The sequence below is a fragment of the Schistocerca nitens genome, chromosome 9 (genome assembly GCF_023898315.1).
Source record: "Schistocerca nitens isolate TAMUIC-IGC-003100 chromosome 9, iqSchNite1.1, whole genome shotgun sequence".
In the NCBI taxonomy this organism is placed as follows: Eukaryota; Metazoa; Arthropoda; class Insecta; order Orthoptera; family Acrididae; genus Schistocerca; species Schistocerca nitens.
Genome location: NC_064622.1, coordinates 155805554 through 155825535, shown reverse-complemented (window position 1 = coordinate 155825535; position 19982 = coordinate 155805554). Strand labels below are relative to the sequence as shown.

Here is a 19982-nt window from a genome sequence, read left to right as displayed (position 1 = left end):
AAAAATGAAGTTTAGCTGTTTGTAGCGCAGCCGGTGGAACGGGAACTTTTACGTAAGTGCTGTGTCAGGCTCAGTAGTCATATAAAATAATGTCATAACAATCTAACTACACTTAAACATAAATGGTTAACTTTCAATAAGTATTTCGATAATTATTTTGTTCATAATTTGTCAGCTAAGTGCAATGCTGACAACAAAGATAATTATCTATCGAGATTTTGAATAATGGACTGTCATTCTGTCTTTAAAATTACGTACTTCGCACAGTTTAATCTACTGATAATGAAATATATTGCCAATAATTGATTAACTATGTTTTGAATGATAATAATTCATTAATTGGGCGATTGGCAGGTGGAATAAGCTTAACACTTTCATGAAGTATCGTTGAACTAACTTCAGCTGAATATGCATTGAAATAAATCTTAATAATCAAATTAATTACTTCAGTCTATTTTTAAGTTAATACGGTTATTAAGTGCAACACTTAACTACGATAACCAATCGTTCAAAATAGTCTGAAATTTACTCTTCACCGTCTATGCAAATAATTTGATAATTAACATATTTTCTCTTGATAATGAAGGGACACACTCGGTCCAATAAGGTAAGGATCGGAAGGAACCTACTTGGTGTTATTGTCGGGTGGAATGTAACTGCAACACTGCGATTATGAAGTGCTTGTTATTAATTGTTCAACTCAAGAGAAAAGGAAAGTCACTGGCAAGCCTTCTACAATTTTATCCTACGAAAATTACGTAGATCTTACTTCACCCGTTGTCAGTGGATCGACGGAAGTCCACGGCGGCGACACAATGTGGCATCGGGCTTTTACTGTTGCGACTTGGGCCCACAGTGCGCTTCACATTTAGGCTTCGTTTCTTCAGCACTATGCCCATTAATCCATAATAACTTGCCCGGCCATGCTTCCAGATATGCCGACCATTACTTTCCCGTCGTACTTAGATCCACACACTAGCCGCTAGATGTAACACAGCTAGGACTAGTAGCACTCGACTGTACGTCTTACTCCGAGCACGGCGTCACTGCTACTACTGCCCGCTGGCGCGCTCCCACGCCCAGCGGCACGACTAAGCCAAACTCTCTTTCTTCAACGTTAACTAAATATGCCCTGACTTGCCAGTGTTAAATATTACGGAATTTAAACGTAGTATTTACAATACATATTTACACTAGACAATACATCGTATACAAACAGTTTCATGTGTTAAATAAGCGAAAAAATTCATGGCAAGGACTGCGTTGTAGCGTCACAACATACAGTAAGCACATTCAGGCTGTGACCGAATATAAAAAGTAAATATTAGTGCGGTCGTAAATCTTTTTCGTCATCGTTGGAATTAGGGACAATGTTGACTGGGCATTACTCCTAACTGCGAGACAGAGGTTTCAGAAATATAGTGCAGAATGTCTAGAGCTAATTCGAACGGTGTACCCAGTCGACGATGTACACGACGAGAAGTGTTAATAAATTACAACGCTAATAGGAAAAGACGTTATACCGAGTACAGCTGCGGTTGTAACAGCGAAGAGACTTTTCACGCGACAGCACAGAGAAAGCTGTAGGCTGCTTCACGCTCCGTGGCTGCCTGCATCGCCGCTCGCATCGTTACACCGAAAGGTCACCTCCTGACCTGGCAACGAAACAAAAGGGCTGACCACGGGCGGATTACGTTGTGCATGTCGAACTTACCCACGGCGTTCGCTCGACTGTCTGCCCTGATTTGTGTCCGGTATCTGATTTCATTGTTTCACTCATCTTAGTGGGCCAGCGGTAGCGTTAAGAATTATTCTGTCGTGTCCGGTCTGGGTTTTCTGTTTATATAGAAAGAATGTGTTTTGAAATTCATGTATCTTTTTAAAATATCTTAAGTAAAAATCAAAATGATACATACAACAATCTTGATATAAATGTTTTAATATTTTTGATGAAACAGCGGAATATAATTGGACAAGCGACAGGAAGAGGAAATTAATGCTTGTTTCTCTAATGCAGTTTTGCGGTAAACTGCTAGAGAAGTCTTAAAATTATTGACGAATTTTCACTTAACAGACTGTGGTGTTGCCAGTTGTAATACTGCTAACTGTGGAAAGTGACGTTTGCTTATGTGGCATGCTTAGCTTACGAAATTCGCGCGAGGTAATATAATAACGATACGCAGGTCTCCGTTTCCAACAAACAAATCAGTAAAATACGTTGTAGTTAAAAGACGAGAAATTTTTTAGTTATCAGAAGCCTAAAGAGTTGCTTTTGCGTTTATTAATCTTGTGATTATTCCTTTTCAAATAAAGTAGCAGTGATGGAAGTATCTGCTGCTTACTACGAACAATTCTAGAATAGAACTGGCAATGTGAAAACGACAATTTAAGTATTCCGGGTTCAGATATTTGTAGCGTGTAATTATTCCCTGGCTGTAAAACCCGCTGCTAATGTTTGTTATTCACAGTTTCGCAGCTCAACGCACATGTGCTTTGAACCTGCGTACCGAGCGAGGTGGGGCAGTGGTCATCATTCCCGCGTACGGCCATCCTGATTTAGGTTTACAGTGATTTCCCTAAATCGGGCCGGCCGGTGTGGCCGTGCGGTTCTAGGCGCTTCAGTCTGGAACCGCGTGACCGCTACGGTCGCAGGTTCGAATCCTGCCTCGGGCATGGATGTGTGTGATGTCCTTAGGTTAGTTACGTTTAAGTAGTTCTAAGTTCTAGGGGACTGATGACCACAGATGTTAAGTCCCATAGTGCTCAGAGCCATTTGAACCATTTTGAACCCAAACCGGTCCAGGCTAGGGCCGGGATGGTTCCTTTGAAGGGGCACGGCTGACTTCCTTCTCCGTCCTTCCCTAATCCGATGAGACCGATGACCTAAGTGTTTCTTCTCCTCCCCCAAAACCAACCTAACCGAACCTGCGTAATTGCTAAAATTAGTTTGTTAAGATGTCATTAATATGAAATTAAAGACGGCTGACAGGTATGCAAAAGTTCAATCGCGCACTTTCGAAGGAACAACATCAAACAAGTTACGAGCGCCGTTGTAGACCTGTTCATCACATCGAAGTAAGAAATGGTTTAAATGGCTCTGAGCACTATGGGACTTAACTTCTTGGGTCACAAGTCCCCTAGAACTTAGAACTACTTAAACCTAACTAACCTAAGGACATCAAACACATCAATGCCCGAGGCAGGATTCGAACCTGCGACCGTAGCGGTCGCGCAGTTGCAGACTGAAGCGCCTAAAACCGCTCGGCCACTCCGGCCGGCTCGAAGTAAGACTCTTCCTTTAAAGCAGACTTTAGAAAATCGTGAAGATATTGCCAACATTTATACTCTATGGAGTGACAAATCGAAATGTACAAGCAAACACACACACACACACACACACACACACACACACACACACACACACACACGCGCGCGCGCGCGCGCGCGTTTGGACAATGGAAAATACTGTGCCGAGAAAAAACTGAAAATAATTTCAGTCTTCTGTTTCCAGTCAAGGCTTTATAGGAGTTTTCCTCCGCTGTAAGACAAATTCTGGACTTGGAAATCCCATCCCAAGTGTTCTTCATGGGAAAATCCTTGTATCATTTCCATTTCACCAGTTTCTGTCTGAAGATATACCTCTGTAAAGGGGATATACCTCTGTAAGGGGTCGAGGTATAACACAGCACGCTTCGTCCATTATGGAAAGGAATGAAATGTGTAAAAAATAACTACATATTCTCACAAATATTCCAAACCCCTCCAACCCAATCCCGACACGTCGAAATCTGGCTGACAAGAACCAGGATCTATGCTGGGTGAACTCTCAAACAGCACGCCTGATCACTTTGTCACTGAATGATGGATTAAAAACTAATACATACGGTTACAATGTATTTAGTTGGTGGGTGGTTGCTATACGCGTGTGCAATGTTCGAAAAGTTTAATTAATTAAATATTAAAACGCAATGTTCTACTGTAAAATGGCAGTTCATCTACACGCAAATTGTTCCTAGTACCACTAGTAATTTATCATCAACGGTGTCGTTCACTGGCAACCGACAGAGGATGTCAAAGACTGTTAATAATGTTAGCGTGTTTCACTATTTTATTCTAGTAATCCTTTCGTGCTCTGTCTAGAATAAACATATGGCCGAATAGCGGGAGAATACGTAGGATGAGCTTAAAATCTTCCCATGATTACAAAAATCTATTTCTAAGCAATTACGCTAGATAATGCTATGCCGTTTGTTGCAAATGGTAGTCTTAGTCATGTAGTTTTTAAGGCTACACTTTTACACAAGAACGACGCACCTCTGTTATAGGAATTTCAGCCATTCGTGTTGTTTTAACAAGGATGTGCACAGCCACTCTGGGGTTTAGTGATGGCCAGTTCTTGGATGAATCCTCTCCCGACGGATGGATCGGTAGAGACGGGCCACTACGTTCACCATACAAACACCTCTTTATGTTTTTATTAAGTTAAGGATAAAATGCCCAATTCACCAGTTCCCAAAGTGCAGACTCTTGGTGTGAAAATACGAGATGCTGTAGAACGGTGGTGGAAGAGATGTTGGCAAAGACATGGTGAGAAACTAAGAATCGCCTGTACATATTACCGGCAATAAATTGAACACGTGTCGAAGCGTATCCGTTAAAAAGTAAATGAGTTAAGCTACCATTTGCATAACTGTATCTAGCGTAGTTCTTCACAAATAAATTTTTGTAAGTAGCGAAAGACATTATGCTCACTTTTTTTTCCTGCATCAGGGCTGGAATTATCATTTTTCTGACTAATGTCAGTGACGCACAGTATACAACATGACTCGAAATAGAAATTATGATGTTCTCTCAATTTTTGTATTTGTGTTTCACTTATGATTGAAATATGGAAAATTTGTCATACTTAGCAGGTTCATATTTTTTTAAAAAATCATTTCACGATTTTGTCTGCATCCAGCCTTCGCAACGTACACATCTTTACAACGGAGCTGCGTGTGAATTACGAGTGTATTCCACACACTCAGGCCACCGCGACTAAACGTGCAGCCGCACTCGTTGCCCGATACGCCTGTAGCCCAGTTGACACCGTGAATGGGCGTAAATCAAAAGCTAGTATCTTGTAATTATTTGCGATTGTTAAATTCTTTCCTCAGTTAGAATAAATGTGTACAGTATAACATTTAATACAGTCCTCTAATGAAAATTACTACCCACTCTGCGTGGTGACAACCCTATAATTTATGCACTGTGAATAGCATTAACAAGCTGCTGCGAGTCGATTCACGACCACCATCGGATCTGAGCCGCTTGTTGGCCGTAAATTAGACTTCATACTCGTCTCCTTTGCAGTTAGTATGTCAACTGTCTGGCTCTAGTTATCTCTGGAATAAGACCTGAGCTTTTAACGCTGTTATGTTTTAGATATAAGTATGAAAAGACTTCCGCGACCAGTATCATCTCCGTCAAATTTATGCTGGGCGTTCTACCGTGTCATCATATAAAATACTAAGATGACCTATGGTTCGGTAGTATTTTCAGCGGCCTCCCTCGGGGCACAGACTCGACGTCCGTTACCTTATTAGTTGAAATTGTTATAATGACGCGGCGAGCAAGTGGAGTCACATTCTGGTTAAAATGATATACGTCATGATGTTACTATGTTTAACATTACTTCTAAAGTGCTGCACTCCGACAGCGAAAGAACAAAAGAATTAAACTAAATAATATTGTTACGTGTAGTAAAAATATAAATGGAATATTACTTTAATTGAGGGGCAGCAGCTTTTTCAGTAGTTGCAGGGGCAACAGTCTGGATGATTGACTGATCTGAACCTGTAACACTAACCAAAACGGCCTTGCTGTGCTGATACTGCGAACGGCTGAAAGCAAGGGGAAACTACGGCCGTAATTATTCCCGAGGGCATGCAGCTTTACTCTATGGCTAAATGATGATGGCGTCCTCTTGGGTAAAACATTCCCGGAGGTAAAATAGTCCCCCAATCGGATCTCCGGGCGGGGACTACTCAAGAGGATGTCGTTATCAGGAGAAAGAAAACTGGCGTTCTACGGATCGGAGCGTGGAATATCAGATCCCTTAATCGGGCAGGTAGGTTAGAAAATTTAAAAAGGGAAATGGATAGGTTAAAGTTAGATATACTGGGAATCAGTGAAGTTCGGTGGCAGGAGGAACAAGACTTCTGGTCAGGTGACTACAGGGCTATAAATACAAAATCAAATAGGGGTAATGCAGGAGTAGGTTTAATAATGAATAGGAAAATAGGAATGCGGGTAAGCTACTACAAACAGCATAGTGAACGCATTATTGTGCCAAGATAGATAAGAAGCTCACGCCTACCACAGTAGTACAAGTTTATATGCCTACTAGCTCAGCAGATGACGAAGAAATTGAAGAAATGTATGATGAAATAAAACAAATTATTCAGATAGTGAAGGGAGATGAAAATTTAATAGTCATGGGTGACTGGAATTCGTCAGTAGGAAAAGGGAGAGAAGGAAACGTAGTAGGTGAATATGGATTGGGGGTAAGAAACGAGAGAGGAAGCCTCATGGTAGAATTTTGCACAGAGCACAACCTAATCATAGCTAACACTTGGTTCAAGAATCATAAGAGAAGATGTATACATGGAAGAAGCCTGGAGATACTGACAGGTTTCAGATAGATTATATAATGGTAAGACAGAGATTTAGGAACCAGGCTTTAAATTGTAAGACATTTCCAGGGGCAGATGTGGGCTCTGGCCACAATCTATTGGTTATGAACTGCAGATTAAAACTGAAGAAACTGCAAAAAGGTGGGAATTTAAGAGATGGGACCTGGATAAACTGAAAGAACCAGAGGTTGTACAGAGTTTCAGGGAGAGCATAAGGGAACAATTGACAGGAATGGGGGAAAGAAATACAGTTGAAGAAGAATGGGTAGCTTTGAGGGATGAAGTGGTGAAGGCATCAGAGGATCAAGTAGGTAAAAAGACGAGGACTAGTAGAAATCATTGGATAACAGAAGAAATATTGAATTTAATTGATGAAAGGAGGAAACATAAAAATTCAGTAAATGAAGCAGGCAAAAAGGAATACAAAAGTCTCAAAAATGAGATCGACAGGAAGTGCAAAATGGCTAAGCAGGGATGGCTAGAGGACAAATGTAAGGATGTAGAGGCTTATCTCACTAGGGGTAAGATAGATACTGCCTACAGGAAAGTTAAAGAGACCTTTGGAGAAAGGAGAACGACTTGTATGAGTATCAAGAGCTCAGATGGAAACCCAGTTCTAAGCAAAGAAGGGAAAGCAGAAAGGTGGAAGGAGTATTTAGAGGGTCTATACAAGGGCGATGTATTTGGGGGACAATATTATGGAAATGGAAGAGGATGTAGATGAAGATGAAATGGGAGATACGATACTGCGTGAAGAGTTTGACAGAGCACTGAAAGACCTGAGTCGAAACAAACCTGCAGGAGTAGAAAACATTCAATTAGAACTACTGACAGCCTTGGGACAGCCAGTCCTGACAAAACTCTACCATCTGGTGAGCAAGATGTATGAGACAGGCGAAATACCCTCAGACTTCAAGAAGAATATAATAATTCCAATCCCAAAGAAAGCAGGTGTTGACAAATTTGAAAATTACCGAACTATCAGTTTAATAAATCACGGCTGCAAAATACTAACGCGAATTCTTTACAGACGAATGGAAAAACTAGTAGAAGCCGACCTAGGGGAAGATCAATTTGGATTCCGAAGAAATATCGGAACACGTGAGGCAATACTGACCCTACGACTTATCTTAGAAGCTAGATTAAGGAAAGGCAAACCTACGTTCCTAGCATTTGTAGATTTAGAGAAAGCTTTTGACAATGTTGACTGGAATACTCTCTTTCAAATTATGAAGGCGGCAGGGGTAAAATACAGGGAGCGAAAAGCTATTTACAATTTGTACAGAAACCAGATGGCAGTTATAAGAGTCGAGGGGCATGAAAGGGAAGCAGTGGTTGGGAAGGGAGTGAGACAGTGTTGTAGCCTCTCCCCGATGTTATTCACTCTGTATATTGAGCAAGCAGTAAAGGAAACAAAAGAAAAATTCGGAGTAGGTATTAAAATCCATGGAGAAGAAATAAAAACTTTGAGGTTCGCTGATGACATTGTAATTATGTCAGAGACAGAAAAGGACTTGTAAGAGCAGTTGAACGGAATCGATAGTGTCTTGAAAGGAGGATATAAGATGAACATCAATAAAAGCAAAACGAGGATAATGGAATGTAGTCGAATTAAATCGGGTGATCCTGAGCGAATTAGATTAGGAAATGAGACACTTAGAGTAGTAAAGGAGTTTTGCTATTTGGAGAGCAAAATAACTGATGATGGTCGAAGCAGAGAGGATATAAAATGTAGACTGGCAATGGCAAGGAAAGCATTTCTGAAGAAGAGAAATTTGTTAACATCGAGTATAGGTTTAAGTGTCAGGAAGTCGTTTCTGAAAGTATTTGTATGGAGTGTAGCCATGTATGGAAGTGAAACATGCACGATAAATAGTTTGGACAAGAAGAGAATAGAAGCTTTCGAAATGTGGTGCTACAGAAGAATGCTGAAGATTAGGTGGGTAGATCACATAACTAATGAGGAAGTATTGAACAGGATTGGGGAGAAGAGTTTGTGGCACAACTTGACTAGAAGAAGGGATCGGTTGGTAGGACATGTTCTGAGACATCGAGGGATCACCAGTTTAGTATTGGAGGGCAGCGTGGAGGGTAAAAATCGTAGAGGGAGACCAAGAGATGAATACACTAAGCAGATTCAGAAGGATGTAGGTTGCAGTAGCTACTGGGAGATGAAGAAGCTTGCACGGGATAGAGTAGCATGGAGAGCTGCATGAAGCCAGTCTCAGGACTGAAGACCACAAGAACAACAACATCGTTACTTTAATATATGAAAGTGACTGTAACTGAATATTGTAATGCTAATGTATGTTTAATTGTAAATAGAGAACTTGGCGTAATGTAAAATTATGTTTAGGTGCGGGGAGCGGGGGGGGGGGGGGGAAATCCCCGAGAATGAGAACAGTGTAGAGGTTGGAGCGTAATATTGGCAGTAGAAGTAAATTGGGGTAGCTCTGAGGCAGAACAAGTGTTAAGTGGCGTAAAAGTGACTGCCGGTGTGTGCCACGGTAACGTTGCTAACAGATCATTTAGAAGTGAGCTGAAAACAGATATGGACTTCGTTTATCGTATGGCTACAAGCTAAATGGACACTAAGGCTTGTAAGACGCGGTATTTCGACGGAGACGGGCTATGAGCGGCAAAATAGTACGGTTTCCCGTTCTGGGGTACATGGCTCTGCACGGTGCAATGCTGTGTGAATTGCAACGAGTTGCTTGTGCCAACGGCGAGGTGTGAAGGGACCAGTAGCCGCATCCAACAGCGTATTGTGATCTCAATAAATGATGAGGTCCATTGGTGAGTTCACTTCGGTAGCAACGAACTAGAAGTCATCTTACAAGAGTGTTATTATGAACACTGGTTGTTATACCGACGCCATTACCAGTACATTCATATTTTGTGAATCAGTTTGTGTAATAGTCAAACCAAGTTCTCTACAGTGTGTAAAGTTTGGAGGCAATAATAATTTTGTGGTTTAAATTGCATTCCCCTAGTGTAACCAATCATTTAAAGGAAGTATCTCATGATTACCCCATATCCAATGATTTCTAAGTGCTGCAACATCAGTGAAAAGTAATGGTGCGTGAGTATCGGCGTAGTTATATTACAAGAGAAAATAGTCGGAATTAACGTCGAAATTGCCAGCAGACGCCGCTTTATGCAACGGATGGAAGATTCCAGGTACTGTGCCACCTTGATTACTATCCAGTTCGATGAGGTGGCTTTTCAGTACATTGCCATAGTCAAAAATTACTCGGTTCCGTCCGAGCAACGTGATTCTCAATTAGTGTTTTCAGTAACTATATTGACAAGCAGATCTATATTGTTCTTTAATTAAGCGTTCAAGGAAATTGCTGCCACCACAGTATACATTGTACCTCCAGCACAATGCAAGCTCAATAACATAAAATTCAGTACTTACAATTTGTGTAGTTTACATTAACCTAAAACAGTTCAAGGGTTTATCATGTGTGTTTATGTATTGTGAAACGATTTCAGGCTGTGGTATTGTTTTAAATGAATAATGTCCTCCTGATAGGCAATATCAAACATACAGAATTAAGTGCTCCCTGTTCAGTTACTTCAAAGAGATTATGTGCTACTAATAATCAAATATAGACGTAAAAATAAGTCTGTTACGCGCCATTATCATTATTTATTCCAAAAATTGCGTGTAGTTGTTGGATCACCTTAGGGTGTCTATTCAAACCTATAACACGCGAGAGCCGCTTTCCGGAAGCCCGATGCCGCATAGTTCGATAGTAATATAGTAAATTCGGGTAGTGGCATCGCAAAACACAGGATGAATGAGCTTAAATGCCCCTGTCCGTGCGGAAATGAATCTTCTCTTGACCTACCATGGGGAAAGACACGCAGGTTCAGTTAATGCTGGTTCTCGAGACGTTGTAAGTGGGCTTTCGCGAGATAATTGGGATCTGTCTTCAGTTGACTGCAAATTTATGTTTTTCGACATTTTCGTGGCGCTTTGCCGAGAGTCACGCAAACTGTGAGCATTCGTTCCGCCATTCTTTCTGTACGTTCATTGTATCTTCTTAGTCCTATTTAGTATGGGTCCCACACAGTTGAGCAATTTTCTAAAATGCGACATGCAACTGATTTGTTAATTGTCTCCTTTCTGGACTGACTGTGTTTTTCGTATAACCTACCAGTGAAACGAAGTCTGGTTCCTGACATGCCTACATTGAGTCTAAGACATTATTCCAATTCATATTCGTACATACTGTAAGACAACTGATTCCAATTAAGAATCTTTGTTTTGGACATACGATACAATTTATCTACGTTGTGTGAAGTACACAATCGTACATTTCTGAACATTTACTTGACTGAAATACGTGGAAACCAGGCCTCAGTATATGAAGGGTGGTAACGAAAGACTCTCAAACTTCCGTCCGGTTTTACTTTTTCCAGTTTTCTGGGGATTCATGCTGGGGGATTATAACTTAATAATAAATTGAATTGATTGAATTGAGAGGTGCATATGAAAGGGAACTGCTGAAGCTAATAAAGAAATCTTTATTTGCAGTGTACATATTTTAAGACATAGGTGACGTATACTGCCGCTGTTTTAATACTGCACATAACGATTGTTATATGTTTGAAACGGGCGACGGAGTTCATGCGCCAGGACCTTCGACTGACTCGCTTCTGCAGATCAGTAACGGCTGAAGAGGAAGAGACAGAAAAACATTGAAGACAGTATTTCGGCACTGTACTGGAAAGGTTCGCATCCAGCTTGACTCCAGAACAATGCTGATACTACAACCGCACAGAGGAATCGGCATAATTTCCCGCAAGCAGTATTTTTCGTCGCGGTCGGCAGGATTTAATCTGTATTTTAGTGGAGTAACAGACAGTGATTGCTAGGATTTAGAGAAATTTCTGTAATGACTAATGAGCGTGTATACCGAGATTCCAGTAGGAGGCAAGTACCCCCTCTTGATTCCTTAGCTAACATCTATGTGTTCTTCTCGTAAGGATATTCGACGGACTTCTTCCATACCTGTTTTGACGTACATCACTGGTCAACACAGGTAACAACACTCAGGAACCTCTTTCTCACATCAGCGGTATTCTTTGGAAACTACTTCCTTCTTAAGGCGACCTCGACGTGGACAGGTAGCAGTCTCATCCCATATTTTGAGAGTGCGTTACTCTTGATCTACTACACCAAGTGCAGAAGCTTATCTTCAGCTTATTGATCAGCCTCGTGTATCATTAAAATTTTCTCAGTTATTTTATTCTTTGTGAGTGTAGATGACTACAATGTTCTGAGTACAATAATTACCACTATACGATTAATACAAGGTCTCTCTGGCAGCAGAGTCAGTGTGAAAACTGGAAAACGACTCCAATGCATTTGGTGATGTGTGCCGTAGCTTTAGGTTTCTCGACAGCACTACTCACCTGTGGTGATGCTACGAGTGAGTAGAGAGTAGCAATGAAAGTGGCACGGCCGATCTTTACAAGTCAGTACACGATTACATTCGCGGTCTCACTGCAACTGATCTCAGTGCCCGGAATTTTGGACTCCGAATCACGATAGGTGAACTTCACATCAGTTTGATTTCTGCGGTCGGATCGTTCTACGTTGTCACACGCAGGATATGGATTGCGAGAAATTTTCAAGTTAAATGCAAGAAATAATCAGTTTGTGGTACTCCGAGGATGAGAAATGTAATAAGAGGGAAATGTCTGCGAATCAATGGTTTGAAAACGCTATTCTGTTGGAAACCACAACTTTCAAACAACTTATAAATTAAATAATAATTAATTGAAAGTAAGTAATTATGCAATTCTGAGGCTGCCTAGCCATTTCTGCCTCATGTACAAGGTAATTCAGCTGCCCCTATCTACGGGTGTTTTGCAATCAACAATGACTTCATATTCTCTCGTGCACTATGCGCAAACTATTTGTCTTCAGAGAAATGAACAGGACCTTCATGTACGAAATTTAATGTAATTAACTTCTGTACTGGGATACGTATTCACTAGAGGCCGTAGTTTTCGAATTATTCAAGAAAAGCCGACAAAAATGATTTTTACAAACGTTTTCCTCGAATGCCGCAAAAACCGTGGCTTCCAGGGAAAATGTAACCCAGAATAAAATTTAACTGCATAAATACCCTACGAAAAGTGCATTTTTCTGTAGGACTGATTGGTTGTGTGTAGCGAGCGAAAGGCTATGAAAATATCGAATGCGGTTTTTGACGGTGTCGAAGGCTACACAAAACCTAGTGGTAGGGGCACCCAAATCACCCTGTGTTTACTTGCTCATGCACGTCAGCTGCAACGCAGGAGAACCATATCAGAAAGTTTACGCCTAGCTTAAAAATTACCCTAAAAGTTACGTGTTCATGTGAGAAAGGTGGCGGATGTTCATTTTGATGCTTAAAATATTTGCAGTGGTCGTTTTTTTGGTTGTGGTACGAGGGAGTTAGCTGTCTACGAATTATTATTACTTTTTACTAGGGTTTAGGATGGAGATTCAGTTATTAGATATGGTTCACAAAAATGATATATGTGTTTCCAGTTTTCAGTGCTTTAGTGTTCAGACCACCTGAGAATCCGAGACCCAGTAGCAGGAACAACAAAAATTATATTTTCAGTATTTCGGGTAATTAGTGACAGAATTTAAAAATTTAAAATGCTGTCATAATCTACTCAACAAGTTTAACACAATAAGGCAAGTATTATAGTTAGAAACTGTGTATCTGTGTTGAGGCAGCGTAATAGACGCCTCGCAAATACTCGAACTTAATTCAGTATAAGAACACTTTCTGACTTGCATCAAATTTACACATAATTTCAAAACATTACGAAACACTTTCTCGTTGACAGTCTCCCCCCTCCTCCCTCACCCACAAAATGATGAAAGGAAAAAAGTTTATCCCTTGATACTGTTTCGCTGTTGGTGCAGCAAAACTTCGGCATCATACATGTCGTTTTAACGTATTATTTTATTCGCAACGAAGTTTGAAGACGGTATACAAACCGCTGAACATACCTGCGAAGTCACATCATTGTACAACATATAATTCAGGAGATATAACGTCATAGATATTTAGATGCGTGAAAAACTAGCTTCTGTTTCAAATGGAGCAAGTGAAAGTTCGTCAGGCATGGCGTTTTAATGTATTACTTCCTTACTACCAACTCCACTCGCAACATTATTTGAAACAGTACCTAAATATGTCAGTGAATTTCCTTGTAGAATTATATCATTGTACGAGAGACAGTTCAGGAGATATGACGCCATGAACACTGAGATGCGCTCAAAAATTGCTTGTACTTAAAACGGAGTGCAAATTACCGAGAAGATATTCATCTAGTATTTCATAATGAGAGCACTTAGCGACTTCCAACAAACTTCCAACGTAATCTCGAATCTTTTCGAAACTTTTTCTGGCTTACATACTGAATGTCAAATTTTTAACGCATGAACTCATTTGTAAAGTAAACAGACGTTTGATACCTTATAGACGGGACTTCGATTGTTTAAGAAGTCGGAGGCTGGCGTGTTTTATTGTAAAGTTTATGTTTGTATTTCACAGGCACGCTGAATGACAGTCGCTGAAGGTTGACTGACGTATTTCTGAATTTATTTGAATTGGGCAGAGTGTTTGTAAAATTGCTTTTAAATGTCGCCACTAGTCATCTCGGGTAAGTAATAGATCGTTCCTGTCTTCATCTCACATTCGTAAAACTTGTCTGGTTTTACCAATAACTGAGGAAATAGATTCGTATTTCCCTGATAGAACAGCTTCGAACCTAACCAAACCTTGCTGCTCGCGCCAAAAACTAACATCGGAAATAAGGCCATATTGTGACCAAACCGTCTGCCGATGCTATCGGTCGACGTGGTCTGGTGACTGTTGTCTGTATCACTGCGAATGCACCCTAATGGTGACGATGGGGTCGTGGCGTCAGCTGCGCTACTTACCGATGGTGGTGATGAGCGTGAGCGAATAGAGGAAGGACGAGGAGAAGGACCAGCGGTGGTGGTGTCCGCCGTAGCCGTAGCCGTAGGCGCCGCCCCCGGCCGCTCCGCCTCCGCCGCCCCCCGGCCGCAGCACGCCGCCTCCGCGCAGGTTCCGCACCAGAGTATCCTGTGGGCGCGACCAGCACTCAGTTACCAGCAGCAACACCACAGCTGCGTAGCGAACAGAATGACATCGCCTCCATGCTGCCGATGTCGAACAAGGAGACCAAAGAGCTAACTAAGGTCGCCAGTCCTCTGTTCACTCCCACAGGATAGAAGCAGAGCGCCCAGCCTCACCGCGCTTGGAGTAAATGTTGTGCGCGAGTATGAGAAAGTGCTATAAATGTTAGCGTAGCTTGTGTCCAAGGCGAAACATGGGAACCAGCCCCGTATGCACCAAGTGGGATGTGGGGAACCGTCTCAGAGCCACATCCACACTGGCCACCACACCGACTGCTCGTCGTTAAACCGCCACACGGTGGGCCAACTAGTTTTCTTTAACACTGTCATTTATTGTGACAGAAGTGAAAATTACCGAACTATCAGTTTAATAAGTCACAGCTGCAAAATACTAACGTGAATTCTTTACAGGCGAATGGAAAAACTGGTAGAAGCTGAACTCGGGGAAGATGAGTTTGGATTCCGTAGAAATGTTGGAACACGTGAGGCAATATTGACCCTACGACTTATCTTAAAAAATGGATTAAGGAAAGGCAAACCTACCGTACTAGCATTTTTAGACTTAGAGAAAGCTTTCGCCAATGTTGACTGGAATACTCTCTTTCAAATTCTGAAGGTGGCAGGGGTAAAATACAGGGAACGAAAGGCTATTTACAATTTGTACAGAAAGCAGATGGCAGTTATAGGAGTCGAGTGCCATGAAAGGGAAGCAGCGGTTCGGAGGGGAGTGAGGCAGGGTTGTAGCCTCTCCCCGAAGCTATTCAATCTGTATATTGAGCAAGCAGTAAAGGAAACAAAAGAAAAATTCGGAGTAGGTATTAAAATCCATGGAGAAGAAATAAAAACTTTGAGGTTCGCCGATGACATTGTAATTCTGTCAGAGACAGCAAAGGACTTGGAATGGACAGTGCCCTGAAAGGAGGGTATAAGATGAACATCAACAAAATCAAAACGAGGATAATGGAATGTAGTCGAATTAAGTCGGGTGATGCTGAGGGAATTAGATTAGGAAATGAGACACTTAAAGTAGTAAATGAGTTTTGCTATTTGGGGGGCAAAATAACTGATGATGGTCGAAGTAGAGAGGATATAAAATGTAGACTGGCAGTGGCAAGGAAAGCGTTCCTGAAGAAGAGAAATTTGTTAACATCGAGTATAGGTTTAAGTGTCAGGAAGTCGTTTCTGAAAGTATTTGTATGGAGTGTAGCCATGTATGGAAGTGAAACATGAACGATAAATAGTTTTGACAAGAAGAGAATAGAAGCTTTTGAAATGTGGTGCTACAGAAGTATGCTGAACATTAGATGGGGAGGTCACATAACTAATGATGAAGTATTGAACAGAACTGGGGAGAAGAGGAGTTTGTGGCAAAACTTGACTAGAAGAAGGGATCGGTTGGTAGGACATGTTCTGAGGCATCCAGAGATCACCAATTTAGTGCTGGAGGGCAGGGTGGAGGGTAAAATTCGTAGAGGGAGACGAAGAAATTAATACACTAAGCAGATTCAGAAGGATGTAGGCTGCAGTAGGTACTGGGAGATGAAGAAGCTTCCACAGGATATGGTAGCATGGAGAGCTGCATCAAACCAGTCTCAGGACTGAATACCACAACAACGTAGAACTCGAACAAAGAGTAAAAAATTATGCCCCCTTAGTTTCAAGATACAAAGAATCAAAATATTAACTTAAACAAGCAAATAAAAGAAAAAAATCCTTGCTGATTTTATCGAAAAGTGATGAGTGGTTCAGTACTGCTAAATTCATAGTGTTCTCCTATTGATTTTAATTATTTGAAACTCTGACCTCAAGTCATGTTTGAATCGTGGACTATACCACTATTTTGAAATTACAAGTAATCGCTCCTAAAGGGTGAAAAGTGAGGTTGAAATAAATTTTTCATGTAATTTGTCCGCTTTCAGAAGCTACAACCAGATAAAGGCATATTACGGAGATCGTATACTTTCTATTTTTATTATGAACTATGAATCAGTTGTCAAGTTTTAAATTTTTCTCCTTACGTGACGTCGCATATTTCTTGCGGCTCCTCTCGTTCGTCATCTTGTAAAGGAAATGGGGTATTACACTTCATTGACATCGAATTCCATAAAATACTTCCAAACTAGGAATGTTGGCATTCTGTAACACAACCATTGTCCGACGACGACTACTAGAAATTACCATTTAGACCAGATGGGAAATTTCGTGTACTGCATGCACACGCGTAGTTCCAATAGGACACGCCACACGATAGTAAGTGCATTATTGTTTCGGCAATGGATGAGTGGTTGATTTTGGGGGTGGGGACCAAAGAGCGAGGTCATCGGTCCCATCGGATTAGGAAAGCATGGGGAAGGAAATCGGCCTTCTCTCTTTCCAAGGAACCATCCCGGCATTTGTCTGAAGCAGTTCAGGGAAATCACGGAAAACCTAAACCAGGATGGCTGGACGCGTGTTTGAACCGTCACCCTCCCGAATGCGAACTCAGACTGCTAACCACTGCATCACCTCACTCGGCCTGTCTCAGTAATGCTGTACCAGTTCTTGTGCCACGTGCTTGTAGCTCGTTTTTGTTGGCATTGTTATTAAAACAGCACTGAATGCTTTTCCCATCTTCTGTAATAATGCTGTATTTCAAAGCAATGGAAATTTTACGAACAAAAACTACTCATTTTTTTTTAAAAAGAATTTATTTAAAATCTAACAATTTTAGTACTTCTGCTGTGGCTATCTGATTTTTCTGTTTTTTACCCAGTTATTAGTAAATAAAGAACCCGTTAAAACTGAGACTTCAGAAGTATTGAAAAATACCGGCTATTCCCAATTAAAATACCTGTATCGGTTTTAATCGGTCGGTTTTTCCCATCCCTTGGGCTAGCTGGCTTCAGAACCTGAACGGAACAGAAATAGCAAAACGTATGCGTGCCGACTTTAGTCCCACGAAATCTTGTGTAGATTGCGCTGGCGCATACTTGACCAATAGCACGATGGCATTACGGTCGTAAGTCGATATGATACCTGTTGTTACACTTGACGGTAAACAGTGAATGCTACAACGATAATGTTTTCAGATACTGTTTGTGTGACCTGTTTAATATATGATAGTGATCTTGCCCAGTTGTCAGGATAAAATTAGACTGGTAACACTACAGGAGGAATGTTTTTTCAGTCATCAGTCTTCTGACTGATGCGGCCCGCCATGAAATTTCTCTCTTGTGCCAATCTCTTCATCTTGGAGCAGCACTGGGAACCTATATTCTCAATCATTTGCTGGATGTATTCCAGTCTCTGTCTTCCTCTATAATTTTTATCCTCTTCAGCTTTTTCTTGTACCGTGGAAGTTATGCCCCGATATCTTAAGTGATGTCTTATCATCCTGGCTCTTCATCTCGTCAGTGTTTTCCATATTTTCTTTTCCTCACAGATTCTGTGGAAAACCTCCTCATTCTTTACCTTAGCAGTCCACCTAATTTTAACATTCTTCTGCAGCACCACATCTCAAATGCTTCGATTCTCTTTTTTCTGGTTTTCCCACAGTCTGCGTTTCACTACCATACAGTGCTCTGCTCCTAACGTACATTCTCAGAAATTTCCTTCTCAAATTAACGTCTATGTTTGATACTGGTAGACGTCTCTTGGCAAGGACTGCCCTTTTTGCCAGAGCTAGACTGCTTTTTATGTCCTCCTTGCTCCGTCCGTCATGGGTTATTTTGCTGCCTAGATAGCAGAATTCCTCAACTTTGTCTCCTCCGTGATCACCAGTCCTGATATTTTCTTGCTGTTCTCATTTCTGTTACCTCTCATTACTTTCTTCTTCGAGTTACTCTCAATCCATTTTGTGTTTTCATTAGACTGCTCCTTCCATTCAGCAGATCCTGTAATTCTTTCTTACTTTCAATGGAGGTAACAATCTCATCAGCGAATCTCATCACTGATATCCTTTCACTATCATTTTTAAATCCACTCTTGAACTTTTCTTTCATGTCAGCTATTGCATCTTCGATGTGTAGGTGAGATGGAGCAGTACCCCCTTTTTAATCCGAGTACTCCGTACTTGGTCTTCCATTCTTTTTATTCCCTTTAATTCTTGTGGATATTTTATATTACTCTGTATGTTTATGACATTTTAATCGATATAATGGCTTATATCGAATTAAAGCTAAACTGCTACAGACATTACCTGAAATCGTTAGCTTAAATTTCCTCTGCGTTGTTCCTCTTTTTTAAATGGCCCTTCACCTGCAGTAATAGTATAGTTAACAAGATCAAATGTAATAGGGGCGTTTAGTAAGTAATGGAACACATTTTTTTCTGAACGGAGGTTTGTTTTATTCAGGATTCTAATACACCATGTTATTTCCCACTTTTAGGCTACAAAACTCTGCTTTTCAACATAATCTCCGTGCATTGCGACGGACTTACGCCACGTTATTGGGAGGGAGTGTATAACCGCACGGTACCACTTTACTGGTCAACGTCAGGACCAACGTCTTGCTGCGTCAGTAACCTTTCCATGATCCACATATTGCTTCCCAAACAGATGGAAATGGGAACGTGCGAGAACGGGGCTGTAGGGCGAATGAGAAAGAACAGAGCAATGAAGTTTTGTGCACTAGTCTCGTGTGCGCAGTCGTGTGTGGTGAGAAGAACGTTTGCATTTTTCTGGTGACGAACACGCTGAAATTGTTTGTTCAGTTTCCTGAAAGTAGCTTAGCTGACTGGGGCCGGCCGACACGCGGAAGATCGATCAGGTTTACGCGACCTTCTTGCGAAGATGACAGGCGCCGCGCCCAAGGACTCACCGTGCTTTTGTTCACTGCCAAGTCTCCGTACATATTCTGCAAGCACCTATGAATAACTGCTATGCTCTGGTTCTCAGCCATACGAAACTCAATGAAACCTCTCTGCTTGGAACGGAGCTCCGTTACAGACGACATTTCGAAGCTTATGTAAAAGTTTTAGAAACCACACTATGTGATCAAAAGTATCCGGACACGTGGAGGAAAATGACTTACAAGTTCGTGGCGCCCTCCATCGGTAATTGTGGAATTCAGTATGGTGTTCGCCCGCCCTTAGTCTTGATGACAGCTTCCAATCTCGCAGGTATACGTTCAATCAGGTGCAGGAAG

The 19982-nt window shown here is 41.3% G+C and overlaps 1 protein-coding gene across 1 annotated transcript in view; it reads right to left on the bottom strand.

Annotated features, from left to right (window-relative positions):
* Positions 1-19982, bottom strand: part of LOC126204068 (potassium channel subfamily K member 16-like) — a 366558-nt gene that overhangs the window by 335880 nt on the left and 10696 nt on the right. The window contains exon 3 of the mRNA XM_049938489.1: positions 14638-14746. Coding sequence (XP_049794446.1) covers positions 14638-14746 — 109 coding nt within the window. The remainder of the gene's footprint in view (positions 1-14637; positions 14747-19982) is intronic.